This window comes from Dipteris shenzhenensis, chromosome 8 (assembly GCF_047967505.1).
Source record: "Dipteris shenzhenensis isolate YYH24624 ecotype China chromosome 8, Dip_SZ_1.0, whole genome shotgun sequence".
Lineage (NCBI taxonomy): Eukaryota > Viridiplantae > Streptophyta > Polypodiopsida > Gleicheniales > Dipteridaceae > Dipteris > Dipteris shenzhenensis.
Genome location: NC_141603.1, coordinates 30034124 through 30053809, shown reverse-complemented (window position 1 = coordinate 30053809; position 19686 = coordinate 30034124). Strand labels below are relative to the sequence as shown.

The following is a 19686-nucleotide window of genomic DNA, read 5'->3' as shown; positions in this document are numbered from 1 at the left end:
CCTATCATGTATTGTTGAATATAGAGAAATGCACATTCACTCAAGATTCTATTTATGAGTCCAAGTTAATCTATCTTGGAACCTAATTGACTTGAGGTACATGTCATGAGCACTCTCTTCATCATGTTTCCACATAGGTTCCATCCACCTTAGAGCGCTCCATAGATCTTGAGGCACGCATGTTTTCTGATGGTATCAAAGCTTAGGTCTAGTCTCCTAGATTAGTTGTAGGCTTGCCTTAGGAGCACATGTTTTCTCCTAGGTTAGTTTTAGTTTTAGATTGAGAGAATTCCATCCATTGAATGAAAAATTCCATTCATTGCTTTGAGATATTTCTGTCATTCCTGATGAAAGTGAGAAAGAGAGTCTCTTATTGTTTAGTTTGTTGAGAGCCTTGAGAAAAATCTACTACCTTAACCAAGCTACTCCAAAGAGACACAAAGGCTTCCATCTACTGCAAAGCTACTCCAGTCTCAAGTGCCCTTCGAGCAATTTGCCTAGTTGGCCAACCCTCCACACAACTATCAAACTGTGCACCTCTACCCATGATAGCTTCAACTCCATGGCTTCCCAAGAAGTAGAGTAGCAGCACTCAATAGCTTCATCGACCTCGCTAGATCTAAGCCTAGCCCTTCTACACAGCATATGGCACCTAGCTAAAAAACAGCAGCCACTGTTCTCTGCGCCTCTATCAAAGCCACTCTCGTCCCCAAGCAGCTTGTCGCCAAGCTTCAGCAGATGGCAACATTGAAGAACCATACTTCTACAACCCAAGCTTAAAGAGACTACTGCTGTTGGTGAGAAAGAGCAGCCGAAGCCCTGGGTCTCAGCTTCAACGACTTCCGAGGGTGATGAGATGGTCGAACACCACTAATGCTTGCAGCATGGAAAGACGATGCTAGGGCTTATGCGCTCTTCTTTGGACGGGAAGGAGTGAAGCTAGATATTAAAGATGGACGAGGCAACACCACCTTACATCTTGGACGTGACCATAGCATTTTGCAAGAGTTTTTGACAATGAAGAGGCCAGTGATCAGTGAATTGTTGGGAAAATGGAACAACGATGGAAAGACGACTCTTATGCTGGCCATCGATGAGGTGCCGCTGCCAACTACAAATGAGGAGCTCAGCTCTAGCACAACCATCGCCCACAACCTCTCCAACTAGCCTCTCCGCCACGACTCAACAACATACAGCACTCAGACAGCCATCTCCGACTCCTACTACACCATCTATAAGCTCTACCTCCAAAGCAAAAGGCACAACATCACCAACAAACGGACTCCATGGGCAACTAGTCAATATAGCCAAACAAACGCCCACGACAGGCTCCAAAAGTGACGCTCAACAAAAAAACGGCTTGCCATGAGCTTCAATGGCTACAGCAAGCAGAAACTCCATCTCCCATAGATGCAAAGGATCTCAGCATCTCCAATGCCTAGCCTCTACATGGAGCTCCACTGCCATCGATGAATCCATCGACCACAAGCTACAACTGTGATGACGCCGCAACGCCATCGCCATTTCTCTGCTCAGAATCCTTTTTTCACAAAGTCAATCTAAGGTTTCCTTGACAAGACACATGACAAAGATAAGCCCATGGTTAATGTCTTAAACCTTGGTCAAGTCAGTGTAGATAGGGTTAGTCAAGTGAACCCGCAGAGGTAAGGTTAGGTAAGGTCTTGGTCAGTTTTTTGCCATGTGGCAGATCAAAAGATACCGCAGTTAAGTTAACTCACCACACTAAACCATGGCTAAGTTTAGGTTCAAGATTGGTTAACTACCACATCACTAAGTGCCACCTAAGCACAGAGGCCCTTGTTAACCATAGTTTGAATTTCGCATGTGAATCTCTGTGCCACATCACCAAGGCCCCCTCTTCTTCATAGAAACTTCGACAAGCCGTAACTTGCAATCCAGGAGGAATTTGGACACGCTCCAAAAGGGAAAAGTGATTGCTTTTTTGAGCTCTACATGCATGTCAAGTCAAAAACATTGTTAGCAATTAGACACTGCCAATATTGAAAGAAATCAATTGGTAAGACCTTTACAACAAATAGAAAAGTGAAGCATGAATGCACAAAGCAGGCCAAAAGCATAAGTGCATGAGATGACCATAGCGTAGAACATGGCATCCACACATAGAGCATTAAGGCACATGGAAGGACAAAGCATCATGAATCAAGCTACATTAAGCAAAGAAGCGAACGCCATCGACATCAAGCACTGAGAGGCAAAAACCTTGCCAGCTTCAGCCCACACGTTTGTAAATCAAGCGTGACCACCTGAGAGTAGCTATGAAGCACCCAGGGGAGGTATTGACATGTAAAAGCCACACTTGACCATCTTAAGTAGCAATGCATGCACTAAGGGGAGATGATGGAATGTAAACTCACATCTGACTACCTTGCGGTAGCCAATGGATCATGGCACCAAGGGGAGGTGTTGAGATATGGTGCCATGAGCACATGAATTAGCGGCTAAGGTATGGTATAGGAAAGAATTAAAGTAGCCACCCTAGGATGTGGACTACATGATGTGGACATGTGCATCAAGGATATCCACAAGGAGAGATGTGGATCAAAGGATCCCACAAGTGTTGACTATTCCAAGGGCACTCTCTATATAAGAGGCCTATCATGTATTGTTGAACATAGAGAAATGCACATTCACTCAAGATTCCATTTAAGAGTCCAAGCTTATCTATCTTGGAACCTAATTGACTTGAGGTACATGTCATGAGCACTCTCTTCATCATGTTTCCACATAGGTTCCATCCACCTTAGAGCACTCCATAGATCCTAAGGCACGCATGTTTTCTCATCTTCTCATCTTCATCCATCTGTTGGCATAGATCTCGGAGAGTCTTTGTGCTTGTTGGCCTGGTCCAATCAAGACCAAATACTATGTGTAACATCTTGATTTGCAAGTGTTTTCACAGTATGAGTATTCTTCCTTTAAGGTGATCCTCTTGCTAGAGGACTGCAACAAGCTCATCATCATCAGCTTAACCTAGTAGTTGAAGTTCCAATTTGGAAATAATTGGCTTTTGATTTTGCCACTCTATGCAACTTTCTTTATACTTTCCCAGTGTTGCATTGTATGCAAGCTTTAGACTATTGAATTTTTTAGCTGCTTTTGGATGCCCTGGTAATTGATCATTAAGCATGTAGAGTTGGAGTATCTCTTGCTCTTTAGCATCCAATATTGCTTTGGTGTTCACAATTGTCTCCCTTGATGCCATGCATTCCTTCTCTAGTGCTTGAATTTGATGTTTACCTTCTTTGAGGCTATTCTTCAACTCATTGTTTTTGTCTATTGTGGCATGGAGCTGATCCTCTTTAAGTAGCAATCTTTCATTTAAGTGCACCGTTTCCTTATTGAGATCATCACAAGTGACTTGCATTTGGGAGAGGAATAACTCAACCTTTTCCTTTCTGTTCATGGCATCAGATAGCTGTAGGTGTTTTTCTTGGAGAGAAATTGTGGCTTGTAGGGCATCCTTTCTACTTTCTGCTAGAACATTTTGTGCAATGAGCTGTTGCTGCATTTGTTCTACGATGCTTTCCTTGAGCTTATGAATTTCAGTCTCGGCACTTTGCAACTTGGTTTGGAGTGATGGGAACATCTGCCTTTCCATTTCTCTTTCCTACTCATGTGATGCCATGGTAGCAAATAATTGTGACCATTGTTGTAACTGTTGATTGTGATGTTGTATGATCTGGAATGTGCTATGGCCTTGCTTGTATTGGACATAGAATTGACTCCCATGTGCCCATGTGTAATTTTGATCTATTTCTTGAACAACAATCTGTTGTATGGTGCCACTAGAGACATTTGGGGGTTGTGACTCTAGAGTTGTGGAGTCATCAATATTGGTGACTTGTGATTCTTAAAGAGGCATGCTATTTGCCTCACTTGCAAAGTCATTATGTGGCATGGTCTCCTCTTGGATTTTCACACTCGATTCCTTCTATTGGAGTAGCAATACTGAACTGAGTTGCAGGATTCTTTAGCAGAGTTCCGCATTGTCATTCTCCAGAATCTATTTGGATTGCCATCCATCCATGTTATCCGCATTGAGAGTAGGTGGAGGCTCTAATTTGCATTCTGGCAATAATATCAATGTTTCAAAGTCCTCGATATCTTGTGTTGAGAGAGGTGTAGAGTCTTCCTCTTGCTCTATTGCAAACCCAATTATAATGGCCAATAGATGGGCAATGTAGCTTTTGCCATTATGTGTGTATAGTGGATATATAATTGGTTAGCAACAAGGATATGTGTTGAGCTCAGTCTTGTAGTTTTTCTCTATAAGGGAGTGTAAGAGCTTTTATTGACATACAATTTTTCTCACTCCTGTATGATTGAAAATGCCAACCAAAATCTTAGCTACCTCTTTGCATATGGGATCTAGAATCATATAATGGCATATCCCCCCGCACTGTGACTTTGTGTTAGGTGGGAATAAATCCTAAATCTCAGAGAATCTTGCATCCAAATGTTTCTTTGGATATTCTTCTTGTGCCTCTGGGAATGAGAAAGCTTCCTACATAGTGGATCTACTGAGGTAGATCTGTAAGGGCTTTTCATTATATGTTACTGTGCCGTATTTATCTTTCTTTAACTCTCTGCTTTTATATTATGTTATGAATTGAAAAATGTATTCTGTCATAGCAGGTGCTGGTAAGAAGGATTTTAGCTTCTGAAAAAGACTTCCTAGCCCCTTTGACTGCAAGAAGTTGTATGCATCGGGTGACATGGTGAACATTGAGACTCGTGGCCATACAAGCTGTATTATTTCATATGTTGCTAGCTCTTTGTTGGCTTGGCATCAAGAATTGTCTTCACCCTGGCATTTCACACATGAATCAAGTCCCAGTTTGACAATGCCAATATAGTGCCATGGTTAAGAGTGCCTATTTCTTTTGTGTGGCTAATGCATTTTACTCTTTTTGTGATGAGGGTGTCGTGTATGTGGATCAAAAAAGGCAAGTATTCCTCTTATATCCTTAATTTACTAAGGGAATCATAGGGCAGCTAGGACTCATTCATAACCTTTGAGCCTTAGGTTGAAATCGGTTGAAACTAAATATATGTACAAAGTCATACATATGCTAGTGAGTGCTCGTGATACAATCTAGTCCTAAGTATGGAAAACTTAGGGCCCCCAAATCATCATTATTGTTGCGGATGGCTTACATGTTGATGTAGTAGCGCTTCAGTCGACTCCCGTTTATTGTTGTTGTGAACTGGACTCCATCCAGTGTTTCTAGTAGCACAGCTTCGATGGGGTTCATTTTTTTGACTCTATAAGGTCCTTGACTTAGCAATTTGAGTTTGCCCTTGTGGACTTTGGTATTGTACAACAAAACTAAGTCACCTTCCTTGATGTCTTTGTCTTTGAGGTTTCTATCAAACCATGCCTCCTTCGTTTTTTTGATTTCAAGGCATGGTAGGTAGCTAATCTAGTCTCTGTATGCTTCTCTAATTGGTAGTCTTTCTTTCAGGGATGCATGATCTCCCATACATTCTTGTACGGCTATGCATAGGTTGGGTATTAGTGGAACCATAGCTTCAAGGCCATACACCAATTGAAAACGTGTATTTCTTGTACTGACCTTGAGTGTGGTTTGGTATGCCCAATCAGAATGCTTTGGTTCTACTACATTATTGGTGAGGACAATGCATAAGTCATACATATGCTAATGAGTGCTCTTGATACAATCTAGTCCTAACTATGGAAGACTTGGGACCCCCAAATCATCATTATTGTCGTGGCTTGCATGTTGATGTAGTAGCGCTTTGGCTCCTGTTTATTGTTGTTGTGAACTGGACTCCATCCAGTGTTTCTAGCAGCACAGCTCTGATGGGGTATAAGGTCCTTAACTTAGAAATTTGACTTTTCCCTTGTGGACTTTGGCATTGTATAGCAAAACCAAGTCACCTTCCTTGATGTCTTTGTCTTTGAGGTTTCTGTCAAACCATGCCTCCTTCTTCACTTTTCTATTGTCATGGCATGGTAGGCAACTAATCTGATCTCTGTATGCTTCTCTAATTAGTAGAGTCTTTCTTTTTGGGATGCATGATCTCCCATATGTTCTTGTACTGCTATGCATAGGTTGGGTATTACAAATTCTAGTGGAACCATAGCTTCAAGGCCGTACACCACTTGAAAAGGTGTATTTCCTATACTGACCTTGAGTGTGGTTTGGTATGCTCATAAGGCTACATTTAGTCTCTCTACCCAATCAAAACGCTTTGGTCTACTACCTTGATGAGGACAATGCATAATATTTTGTTGGTGGATTCGGCTTGTCCATTCCTTGGGGGTAGTAAGGTGGGCTCTTTCTATGGATTACCATAAACCCATACAAGAGTTCTTGGATGACCTCATTGACAAAATCTGTGCCCCTATCTGACACAATTTCAATGGGACATCCGAATATCACATTCTTGTACAAGAACATTGTTATGCTTCTGGCATCTGCCTTTTTGACTGCTTTAGCTTTAGCCCATTTGGTAAAGTAATCAGTGGCCACAATGATGTAACGTGCGTATGTTCCCTTTGCTGTTGGATGGATGGGACCCACAAAATCAATCCCCCATTTTTCAAATGGTTTTTGTGCAACGACTGTTATTAGGAGCTTGAAGTCCTTGTGTTGTGGTTTAGTAGTCCGTTGGCATACATCATAGCTTTTGACATATTCATAGGCATATAGCCAAAGTGTTGGCCACCTATATCCTACGAGAAGGACTTTTCTTGCTGTTGCTTCCCCTTGGAAATGTCCACTCGCAATGCCTTCATGGGCTTCACTGAGGATTGGAATGATCTCATGTGGCATTACATATCTCCTAAAACCTGGTCCTTGCCCATCTTGTATAGTTGACCTACAATGAGTTGATAGGGTACAACTTTTAGAATTAGTTTTATGGCATCCACTGCTTTCATTTCAGGAGCTAGCCTTCCTACGATTAAGTACCCAATGATGTCTACACACCAGTCAGGCACAACGTCTATTTGAAATAATGTGGCATCTGGTAGGTCTTCTTCTATTCCTTCCGGCTCTTCACCTGTCCTTAATCGTGACATTGGGAAACACCAGATGATTGGGCCTCACACTTCTCTTTTGATACAATAGGTTCTTGTGTTTCTGCTTCCTTTTTAGGAGCAGCTTCTTGTGTGACTGTTGTGGTGTTTGATGCCATCCTTCCTGTCAACATAATAATTCATGGGTATAAGGGGGTCGCCGATGACTTTGCCTTAGTGATATTTCCCCTTGATGGGTGGGCAACATGTTCATGTGGGTCTACCTCCATTGTAGAGACAAGTTTTTGTGGTGCTACTACTGCCTAGCCACTTGAGGGGGCTGAATATTACCTTGTGCTCATGGGGGGGTCCAAGGGAACGTGAAGTAGCTATGTGGTGGGTTGTCGGTACCCAAAGATACCTAGATCAGTTGAATAATATTATAGGGACTAGTATCTTCAATACATCTACTTAGCTGCTCTGCAATAAATTATTGCGTCTTGGTCTCATCGCTCATATCAATCACACTTGTCGAAAAGCCTCTCCTTTTAATGTTACAACCAAGACATTGATCAAGGGCCTCTTACTAAAATTCTTCCATCCATTTGATACGATGGTGCATGATGTTTTCTCAATGCTATCATAAACCAATTGCTGCATCTCCTCTTTCATCCTATTGTAGTATGCATCCAACATGCTGTTGAAATGTTGAGCTCCTTTTCTCACCACGATCTTCAAATTGAATTCTTGTAGCAGTAGAAGCCATCGAGTGATCTGGCCTGTGGTACATGGCCGATTCACAAGATATAATAAGGCTTGATGATCTATGTTAAAGATAAAGTCAATAGCCAATAGATAGTGTCAAAATTTCTTCATGCTATAGATCATTGCCAAGGTTTCTCTTTTAGTTGTGGTGTAATTCACGTCCGCATCATTTAGCTGTCTGCTTGCAAAGTATACTGGGTAGTCTTTGTTGTGTTTCCTAGGTTGACATAACACACTCCCTACTGCATAATTGGAACCGTCAGTATGTACATGAAATTCTATGTCCCAATTGGATGCCATTATAACATGCACTGTGATCAATATCCACTCAAGGGATTTGAATGCTTGCTAGCATTCGTCTATCCAGATGAAGTTGACTAGGAGCTTATATAGGAGTCTTGCAATCATGGCATACCTCAGTATGAACCTTCTATAGTATCCGGCATGGCCCATGAAGACTTGGACTCCCTTGGCATTTAGGGGGGGGGAGTTGCATGATGATCTTTATTTTGTCCATGTCAGTTGCAATTCCATGTCGAGAGACTATGTGTCCCAAGACTACTATGTGTGTGACCAAGAATTGGCATTTTAGAGGATTCAAAGAGATTCCATACTCCCTGCATTTTTTTAGCACTTCTTCAAGGCATTTCAAGTGATCCTTTTTTCCTGAGTATACGCACAAGTCATTGAGGAAGACTTGTATAAACTTTTTGAGAAATTCCTTGAAGGCGGTGTACATGACCCTTTGAAAAGTAGATGGGGCATTGCATAAATCGAATGGCATGACTCTGTATGCAAAAATGCCCCATTCTATGGCAAACACTGTCTTTGCCTGATCTTGAGGTGCAATTTGTAATTGGTTGTACCTATTGAACCCATCCAAGATGCTATACACTTCAGACCCCACTACCCTTTCTAAAATTGTTTCAGTCAATGGTAGGGGATAGTGAACTCTGATTGTTGCTACATTGGCGTTCTTGAGATTCACACATATTTTGAGCTTCGTATTTTTCTTAGGAACAATCACAATTGGTGACACTCAATTGGTATGCTCGATCTCATAAATGAAACCAACATTGAGTAATTTTTATAGTTCTTCATAGACATGGATGCCATACTTGGGATTTGTCCTATAGGGTCTGCATACCTTCAATTTGGATCCTTCCCTTATTGGTATGGTATGTACTACAACTTCAAGGGAAATCCCTTTCATTTCTTTGTAAGACCAATCCATGCAATCTCTATATTCCATCAACAATGCTTTTAATTATTTTCTTCTTCTAGAATGAGTTGTTCACTGATGTATACAGGCTTTTCTTCTTCTCCGTCCAAGGCAAGATTCAATTTCCTTGTCTTGGCTGGTCCTTCATAAACTAGGATATCCTCAATATTCTCTATTTTTGTGAGCTCTGATTCCCTGACTGGCCTAGGCATTGCTATTGTTGCTTCTCCCTTGGTGTAGTTTTTGACATAATCGGGAACTTCCCTTAGGCCTTCATGGCACTTTGAGGTGCTTACTTGGCTGCTAGCTCCACTAAATGTGGTGAAAGATGTTTGATCCAATTCAATTGTGCTTCCTTGGTCTTCTTTTTTGTTCGTATTCACCATTTCACTCTTCATTCTCACATTAGGTTTGAACTTTCTAAGTTTTTTGCTTTGTGAACTAGTGATGGATTTTCAATAGGAGTCTCACTCCCAAGGAGCGGTTCTTTGACCATACATGCACCTTCAAGTCCTTTAGGATCCCATTCAAAATTTGGGGACTTAGGTGCTTTTGTGGGCTTAGTCAAATACAATTCCACCACTCTAGTCTGCATTCTTTCGAATTCATTGAAGTGCTCTATCTTGGCCTTTTGGCATTGCACACCCTCCTTCTTTTTCCTCGACCGATTGCCATTGGCTAGTGTTGGAGGATCTATCTTGGGGTATTCTATGGCCATGAGTGACTGCAGGATTGCCAAGTCATTATTGAATACTTAGCCTTCCAAGGTGGCATTATCAGCTTCTGTTTCTAGATCCCAATCAAAGTCTGCATTGTAACCTTCTATTATGGCCTCTTCAGGGTCATTGTCCCACTTGACGCTTGCCATGAAGACTGGCATTTCCACCATTTCTGATTCATCATCCCTGATTGGTGCTTCTAGTTGGATCATTTGGGCATCCACATCTGGCAACATTGGATGTGTTGTTTTACAATTATCTATTGAGCCAACGGTTGTATCCAATTATTGATGTCACTTTGTGTATCCCCTTCGATGGGTTTTGGTACTAGAGGAAGTGTCTTCAACAAATCTAGGAATAGTGGGTTTGATTTCCCCTGTTTCGAAAATTATACTGACAGTTGTTTCTCTATTTTAGACTGTGATTCTATCAGTGCCCCAATCATGGAGTATCGAAGCTTCCCAAAGCCATGGTCTTCCCAACAATATCTAGTATGCTGTGGCTCCCTTGAGAAGATCCAAGATAGTAAAATGGAGAGTGAACCTGACTCCAACAACTTTTGTTGACGCATTGTCAATGATACCCAATGGCTTCGTTCTAATGTGGTCAACTAGGCGGATATTGAATGTGGCCTTTTGCATCGAAGGTAGGCCCCATTCTTCACATAGATCTCTTGCTAAAATGTTTACTTTGGCTCCGTCGTCCATTATTGCAAGGTATTGGCCAAAGGCTTTATGCTCCAACGGGATGGTTACATTTTTTATGTCATCCCTAGCACCTAATTATACTGAGATAACCTTTTCTTCATCTTCAGGTGGGGGAAAGTATTGTGAAGATTCTATCCATTCCTTGAAACTCTCCCACATTATAGGGCAATTCCTCAGTAAGGTTCCAATTGGCATCGTGACAAGGCAACTTACCAAACTAGCTAGTGCGATACCATCCAATTGGGGATGTTTTGCCTGGTGCTCCATTACCCTTTGGAAGTTGTTGGGATTAATCACTATGTCAATGCTGGGTGCTCTGACCTCTGCTGTTGCCATCATGTGTGTCTCAATTTTCTCATGCTCCTGTTGTACCCATTGCTTCAAAGCTTGATAACGAGCCTTCTCAGTTTCAGTGTTGGGGTATGCTTCCTTGGTTGGTTGAGGCTTTATTCTTAGTGGGCAGTCCATGTAGGCATGCCCAACTCCGTATTCCCTGCACATAGGCTGGAATGTAAGGGGGTTACCCGCATTCTGCTATGTAGTGGTTTTCTCCACGACCGAAACACTTGATGGGTGTTTGATATGTGGTGGGACTTACTTGATTAGCATACGCTAGAATGAGTCCTTCGGCACCATCCATGTAGTACATAGGGTATTCTGTTTCATACTCATAATGAGGTTCCAGCTCTTCAAGTTGGAGTTGTTGCACCGGAACTACTAGAGCAAAATTGGGAGCTTGAGGATATTGCTGAGGATTGGGATTCCTCATTAGTTGAGGCACTTGTGTCCTCACCGGGAGGAGGTTGAGATGTGGCACTTGTGCATTAGCTGCTAGTGCTGGTTGCCTATACACTGGGATTGGAGGTTGGTGGTATTGTTGGGGCCGGGGTTATGCTACCCTCATATTATAAAAACAAGTATTTATATCATGCCCTGCAACATTGCAAATGGGACACCATAACCGTGGGTCTTGAGCCACTTTTGGTGGGTTAGTCTGTTCCTCAGGATTGGGCATTCATTGGCCATATGGTTGGCCATACATTGTGGGCATCAAACATTTTATCTTCGTAGGTACTATGGTGGATGAGAGACGTGCCACTTTTGCTCGATGGCTTGCATCATTTCATCTTTTACTCTAAAGGCCATGGCTTCCACTCTGTCCTCAGTGGTGCGATCCTTGTTGGAAGTGCTTCCCTTCTTCGAAGATTTCTTGTCACGATGACTTGGTTTATAGCCATCACTATCGCTGTCAGAATCGGTCATGCCGTTCTCAATGTCAACTGTAGCTTCACGAGCGTAGCTGAAATGTGCATAACTGCTGACTTTTTTCATGTCCTTGCAAATGGATTTTTTCAACTTAGAGATAAACCATGCTATGAGGTACTTGTCGTTCGGATGGGGAACACACTTTGCTATTAATCTTTTCATTCTTCCTAAGTATGTTCTGACCTTTTCTTTCTTGCGCATTGCTATATTGCCCAGTTGTAATGCGGGGTCATCGTGCAGCCTTTCAGTTTGGAACCTTCTTCTCTACTGCTCAAATAGTAGTGCCCATGTGGCTCTCTCTTCTACGAGGAGGTCGAGGTACCATTCCGAGGCCTCATCGATTAGGTCCATTAGAAGCCAAGCGGCTTTGGTTTCATTTGACTAATCGCATCCAGCACAACATGCTACGTCGAAGAGTTGAAGGAACCTGATGGGATCCCCTCGTCCATTGTACTTTGGCATTTTCCAATTTGCCAAAGTGTCTTCTTCCATTGTTGTTGTTGTTGCTCTATGCCCTCTATAACAACAATTACCTGATCATGCTCCTTTTGTATTGAACCGTCTCCATTATTAGTCAAACACATAGTAGCAAACTAGGGTTTATAAATAGCAAGAAGAGCTAAAAAATAGCAAAGGGAAAGGCGTTTCGAATGGTAGGTTTCAGACAATAGAGAAGCTTTAGAAACCCAGGTTTAGGGATAGCAAAAGAAGCTTGCTGACAAGGGATTTTGGACAGGAAAAGAACAAGTCATAGCAAGAAGAGCTAAAAAATAGCAAAGGGAAAGGCGTTTTAAAACATAGGTTTAAGACAGTACAGAAGCTATAAAAACCCAGGATTAGGGATAGCAAAAGAAGGTTGTTGACAAGGGATTTTGGAAAGGAAAAGAACAAGTCATACAAAGCTTATAAACAAGTCATGTAACAGGAGGTATGTATAAATCATTGAAGCAAGTGACCCAAAACCTACAGGCAACAAAACTCATAGCAAGATTTAGGCGCAGCAAGGCACATACTCATCACAGGAAACCCCCCCAAAACACCCACCCACTCACACTCCCTGTGGGGAGAAGCACAGGAGGCATCAGTAAGTATTGAAGGCTCAAGAGGCTACACAAAATAGTTGGAGACCCAAAGGGGGGGTGCAGGAAGCTAGGAACTTTGGCTATCTATGCTATTTGCAAGGATGGATGCATAGTATGGTTTAGATACGCCACAAAGCTGAATTTCATGGTATAATATGCAAAGCGTCCTCTCTCACATGAGTTTGGGGCCAATTTTCGTAGGATCGTAAAGGCTTTATGTGCTAATGCTCAACTAAACTCAACTAAAGTATGCATTAATTGGCCCTGTTTCTATCTACTAGCTAGATCCATAAGGCAAGGCTTTCCAATTGCTCAAACCTTGGTGATCTTTTGCATTTTTCCACTTTTAAAAAACTTACCTTACCATTTATGGAATCTCTCTCTCTCTCTCTCTCTCTCTCTCTCTCTCTCTCTCTCTCTCTCTCTCTCTCTCTCTCGCACATGTGTGTGTGTGTGCGTGCCTCCTCTCTCTCTCTCTCTCTCTCGCACATGTGTGTGTGTGTGCGTGCCTCTCTCTCTCTCTCGCACGTGTGTGTGTGTGCGCGTGCGTGCGTACATGTTTGCTTGCATGTGTGTGTGCGTGCGCGCATGTGTATGTAGAGTTCCCCTTCTACGAGAATCTACCCACCCCTTTGTCGTCTCTGTGGCTATTTACAAATCCCAATGCGTCATCAAGGACGTTATCCTACTTTTTGATTTTCCAAAACGTAGGCTAGATTTTTACGGAATTGGAATGCCATTGCCAAGCTAAGGGTGTCACACATTGCCCTCATGCTTGCCCATCTACTTGAGGGATGGGTGGGTGTGCTTTAATTCACATAGAGGATGGATTGGGAAAGATTTAAGATAAATATGTCAGGGGTCCCACATCTATCAACAATTTTAACTCTTATTTGTGGACCATGGTTCCAAACTTGGGTGGGGGATGGCGGGGAGTTTGGCTTCCCAAGGTTTTGTCCACCCCCTTTAAAGGATCCAATCATTTTTTGTCCCATGCCCCTACTCGCCCAATGTAGTGTGAACTCCCTAAGGCCAGCTTTAGACGGGGGCAATGACACCTAGTGTGTAAACTCCCTAAGGCTAGCCTTAGATGGGGGCAATGAAATCAAAACAAAATTTGGAGGATGTTTTTTTTTTGGGTGACAAAGTATAAAAATTTGGAGGATCGTTGCCATTGTGTGATGTTCACACACTATAACACTCTAATAAAGCACTTTATTGCCAAGGTTATTTCATAGTCTTGTTGTGGGCCCTCTTGGTCACGTGATAACGTTTAGTGGTTCAAATCTTAGTCGCGGGAATGCGCCAACAGTTTTTATTAAGTGGAGGGAGGATGGGCCCCTCTTGGGCAGAGGTAATGTCGGACAGACCTTATGGGCGGGTTAAGACCACCCACTTGCCATGGAAATTGGAGGATGGAATAGCTAGTTCACTTGCTAAGTTTTTATCACCAGCGAGAACGGGCCAATCATGTAGTGGCTGGAGGAGTTGGCCATGGAGTGGGCGGCCTTCATGGGCTAGGGGACACAAATATTTTGTGTCGGTGTTGGGGCCCGACCTTGCTCCGATTGGGCCAACGAGGATAGCGGCCCTTTGTTGGAGGATGGCGGTCGGGTGGTGCGAATCCAGCCAATGTCATTTCTACCAGCTAGTTATCGTGTCCGTCGTCTCTGATTCTCCGACGCGGCTGCGGCCGCCGGCGTGAGAACCGATTAGGGATGTGTGCCACGTGGGGACAACAAGAGAGGAGAGTAAACTAGGGCAAAGGTATAAGTGGAAAGGCTAGTGTGAAGTACAAGTTCTTTTGAACGCGGGAAGCTTCAGAGCTCCCTCCTCCTCTGTTCTTCTTGCATCAACCCTATCTTCTTCATCCTCCAATTGACTGCTCCCCCATCCTGCAGCTCAGGTATTTGCCCTCTCCCTTCCCCTCCCCTTTCTCATTTCTTGCTCGCTTGCTTCTTTTGGATGATCTTTCGAGCCTCTTTTGCTTCATTGCTTGTCGGCCTTTCCTTTTTGATCTGGAATCGAAAGGGGAACTTCTTGGAGCGAGAGCATTTTCCCAATCGACCTCCTTCCCGCGTAGGTCCTCCATTGAATAAATGTTATAGGTCCTTCTCAGCGTAGGGCCTTCCAAAATTCGGCCTCCTGGATCGTGGCAAGTACTGAGCGTGTTTTTTTCTTGACGCCTCCTGTTCATTCAAAAGTCAAAATTTGCTTGTGCTCACAGGTTCTAATGTTTCCTTCCTTTCGTGTCAACTTTACTATTCAAGGCTTCCTACATTTTTTCAGAGTTCATGCTCTCACACTCTTTTTGGTACCAGGTGTGTCCTCGAAGTAAGATTGAGATCACGTACTCTGCCAGCGTGCGTTATGATGCAGCCGGCAGCTGGAGTTCCCCCCCTTGTCCAGCAGGCCACTGACCAACAACAGTGGACGATGATGCAACAACCAATGCAGCAAGTGACGTCCCAGCAGGAACAACACGGATCAATGCAGTATCAAATGCCACAGACGTATGAAGAAGTAAGAACTTTGTGGGTGGGAGACCTGCAGTTTTGGATGGATGAGAACTATCTTCGAGGATGTTTTAGTATTACCGGAGAGGTATGGTTTACTGTTCTGATCGCTCTTTCGTTGCAAGTATCGTCTTCTTTGTTTTAGTGTGTTTTCCGAAGTGAACGTCAGTTGTTCTTGCCGATATCTTGTTGAGGGAACAAACTCCATCCTTTCATTCATGCTCATCTTTAGTTATGTTAACTTTTCTACCTGCAGTTTTTCATCTTTGTGGGGCACAGCTTGCATTTGTATTTTCTTGTAGTTTTTGCCAGGATATATGCTTAAACGATGCAGATGGGTCTTCAGACAACTGGTTGTAGCAATAAATACACGTTCTTTGGTTAGTTTTGGTGTAGTTTCCAAATTATTGAGGGAATGTTGGTCTGGCACCAATGTGTTGATACTGTGATGGACATATCTGTATGCAGCATGCACATGTATCTACTTTTCAGTGCTGCTGATGTGATTAAGACGGAACAACATGCAGTCCAAACCACACAATAACAGAGTTGATGGCTTGAAGCTTTTTCAGTTGCAACGCCATCACTATCCTGGCATATATCTCGTGTGTGCAAAATGAAGTATCAACAATCATTTACAATGCACCAAGCTATGCAGAAAGAACTACCATCGTTTGATTAAACTGATGACCAGAAGATTACCACACGAAGTGCTTGAAGGGTGGCTGGATGGCTATGATAGTGTACATCTGTATGAGGGGGAGATGGGTCGTTCTGCTTTATTCAGTGTGTTAACCAGATATGGTTGTCTCCCTGGCATAAGAGGATTATGACTGGGTGGTGCTGCCACCTAACCAGTGCCACGTTGCAGTTATGGTCGAGTAATGCATTTCACATGGTGGGACCCATGCATCTGCTAATGGTCATGCTGTTGTTCTGGGTGTAAATCTCAGCTTTGCTTGAACAAATATCCACCTTACTGTCCTCAGATATTTGTGATGTGAAATTCGAGCTGGTCAAATCAATGTGGTTAGTAGTCAGGGTTGGTCACTTGTTCCTCTAGAATTGTCTTAGTGATATGAATGGATGTGGGGAAAATTTTACTTGTGATTAATTTCAGTACTTATAATTGCGTTTGAAAGTGTGTAAATTTTGAAGAGAGTTATATTTCAAGGCAAGGTTGACGTATAGAGTGGCTCGGTTCATATACATTATCAAACTTTATACAGATGGCAATTTTCTAATTCAAAATTTCTTAGTGGTATTATGCCGAGGGAGCAGAAGTGCTTGAGTCCTGAATGGTGAATAATGGTGCTCAACGGTCTGTCAGTATTACATTGTCAAGGCTTCGACGCTTCGTTAATAGCATTATTCTTATATCATCAAGTAGTGGGAGAACTTGTATGTATAAGTGAAACTACTGTTTTCTCTTTAACAAGTGATCGTTAGTTTTCCGGATATGCACTTGATTTCTAGGTGACAGGATCAATATTAATATGTAATGCCCAAAACCTTATTGAATGTCATCACCTTCAGAGTTATATGTGTTGTTTAGGGTCTAGCAATGTTATCGGCTGTTAGTGGTTGTTAATCATCCTAACATTTTGGTTAATACTTGCAGCAAGTTATCTCGGCCAAGGTTATACGGAACAAGCAAACCATGGCATCGGAAGGCTACGGATTTGTGGAGTTCATGTCCCATGCTGTTGCTGAGAGGGTATTGCAGACTTACAATGGTACTCTGATGCCACAAACAGATCAGGCCTTCAGGCTGAACTGGGCTTCCTTCGGCCTTGGGGAAAGGCGGGTCGATGGAGGTGGTTCAGATCACTCTATATTTGTGGGAGATCTTGCCCCTGATGTCACAGACTATGTGCTACAAGAGACATTTCGGTCCCGCTATCCCTCTGTGAAAGGTGCTAAGGTGGTTATGGATCCCAACACAGGGCGTTCAAAGGGTTATGGCTTTGTAAGGTTTGGTGATGAGAATGAAAGGACTCGAGCTATGACAGAAATGAATGGTGTCTATTGCTCAAGCAGGCCAATGCGCATAAGTACTGCAACTCCGAAAAAAGGCCTTACTCAGCAGTACAATAAAGGTAAGTGTCAAGGCAGTGGCTTATGGGAGCCATTTTTGCTGAAACCATAACAGATATGAATGATAACTTGCACCTATTGACTCATGCTAGACTTGGGAATTAATTAAAATGACGTTTCTAACTTCTGAGGGTGAAAGAATGATGAAATTCTCGCATTTGGAAAGTCTTTTTCTGGGATTCTAGTTTTGCCGTGTCCAAATCTGCATCTTTGGAACCTGGAGATCTGCTCGTGTTTGGGTGCTGACTAGAACTTAAGCTTTCCTTCCGTTTTTTATGGAATGCACAATTAATTTGCATACAATGGAATGCATAACTTATCATGTGTGGTGAACTATAGTCTCTTCCTTTTTGGCCCACCAAGCGAGAACAATGTATCATTGGGTATTAGGAAAGCGGACAGTTGTAATTTCTTTGAAGTGTGTGGAGCTGATTTGCTGCTTCCCCTATAATCCAACGCCTTTCCTGCTTATTGTTTGAATTGGCTGCCTAATATTGTTTGAATATGGGCTTATGTGCAGCTGCATCTGGATACCAAACCCCTCAACCCTATGGATCTCAACAAACTCAAAGTTTTGCAAGTGACAATGATCCAAATAACTCTACGGTATGTGTACTTCAACAAGTTTCTGACCTCTCTTTCAAGTTTTACTAGAGACGTTCTTGGTAGGTGAGATGAAACTTGATTTGAATGTGATCCTATAGCAGGCTGCAAGTTGTGACGTTTGAAAATTGGTGGTTGGTTTATTAAAAAACAGAATTGGACACCTTTTGATGTTTCTGAAGCCATCCATACAACATTTTTAGCGCGTTTGAACAGCAAATATATAAGTATGCTGTGTAGGTCTCTTGAATAGTCTTTGGGTGGTTTGACTCGCAGATCTTTGTTGGGGGATTGGATCCAAATGTGACAGATGAAGATTTGAGGCAGGTTTTTGGTCAGTTTGGTGATCTAGTCTACGTTAAGATTCCACTCGGGAAACATTGTGGTTTTGTCCAATTCACACATAGGTAAACATATCATTGAGTTTTATTTGTTTTAATTCACGTAAAAGACCTGCTTTGAAGTTATTTGAAGGTTGTGAAATCTTTGGACTATGTGTGCACACGCTTGCTTGCAACAAGAACTAACTATTCAGCTTGTAAGGTCAGAGTAAGACATTTTATATCATGACTAAAACTGGTTAAGTTGGTGGAAATGACAGCAGAGTATTCTTAGTTCACTTCTCCTTTAGTGCTAGCCTTTGTCATGGCTGAGTCTGCCCTTCACCTCCGCAGTGCTGACAGAAACTCAGTACGAAGACTTTGTATAAATGGATGCTCAAGTATGTGTGGGTGTGTGGATCTGTATGTGTGAGAGCATATTTTTATACTATGGTCTACACCCACTGTTGGGTGCTGATGACATCAGTGGGGATGTCATAGTAGCTAGTCCCTGCTATGCATGATGGAGTTTATGGTTTTCAACCTTGTGAGTGACTATCATGAGATTGAAACTGCACCATGTTGTGTTTTTAGAGGATGAGTTTGGGAATGTTCCTGGATTCATCTAGGTATATTAGTTCACTTCTCAATTAGTTATTTATGCATCTTAGCAAATATTGTTTTTATACTGCTGACAGCAGGAGAGTTACTACCATAGCAGCATCGATATAACTCACTCGACATCCTTTTCTTAGTAAATGGAATATCAAATGAACATGTAGAACAGTATAGCTGCTTATGCTTGGGCACTGTCTGCAGCTATTTTTCAAACTCAAGCATGGACTGATCTGAGTTTTCAGCAAAACCACATTTCTACTGACAAACATCCTTTGTGTCAGGATTGTAGAGGCCAGCGTTGGCCATGTGGGATTGAGTCAAGGATTTAATCTTACAGTTAACAATTACTTAAAATCCTTAATTAAGGATTTGGGTGCGGAACGAATCAGAGGCTTACACCGGTTGAGGGGCCAAGGTGAGGGCCCCTGCCTAGAAGGGCTATATTATTGCAGCCAAACCTACTGTGGTGCAATGCACAAACAAGACCGTGGGAATCAAGACACATATTGGCCTCGACATGGGTGAGCCATGCCCGTTATAGTAGGTTTCACCTCAGAAACATATGTGAAGGAGTTTGAAGACTCGAAAGACAATAACATGTTGGTCAATGTTCTCTAAGAATATGCCCAAGAATTCTCTGATTTTTGCTGATACAGTTACAGCAATGTGAACTGAGAACTTTCGGAGGACTCCTGTGGTCAAACCAGATCACTGGTTGCAGCACCAGTAGGGACTCCAAAACAG

At 42.5% G+C, this 19686-nt stretch overlaps 1 protein-coding gene across 3 annotated transcripts in view; it reads left to right on the top strand.

The window, feature by feature from the left end:
- The first annotated feature begins 14551 nt into the window (after window positions 1-14551).
- Window positions 14552-19686, top strand: part of LOC147899363 (polyadenylate-binding protein RBP47-like) — a 35863-nt gene continuing 30728 nt past the window's right edge. For 2 of the 3 annotated variants that reach the window (XM_087378419.1, XM_087378417.1), the window contains exons 1-5: window positions 14552-14694; window positions 15110-15392; window positions 16926-17403; window positions 17922-18007; window positions 18281-18411. In XM_087378419.1, the coding sequence (XP_087234545.1) occupies window positions 15159-15392; window positions 16926-17403; window positions 17922-18007; window positions 18281-18411 (929 nt within the window). In that variant the 5' untranslated portion in view covers window positions 14552-14694; window positions 15110-15158. Of the gene's footprint in view, window positions 14695-15077; window positions 15393-16925; window positions 17404-17921; window positions 18008-18280; window positions 18412-19686 lie in introns of all 3 variants that reach the window. The other variant, XM_087378418.1, reaches the window with a different exon arrangement.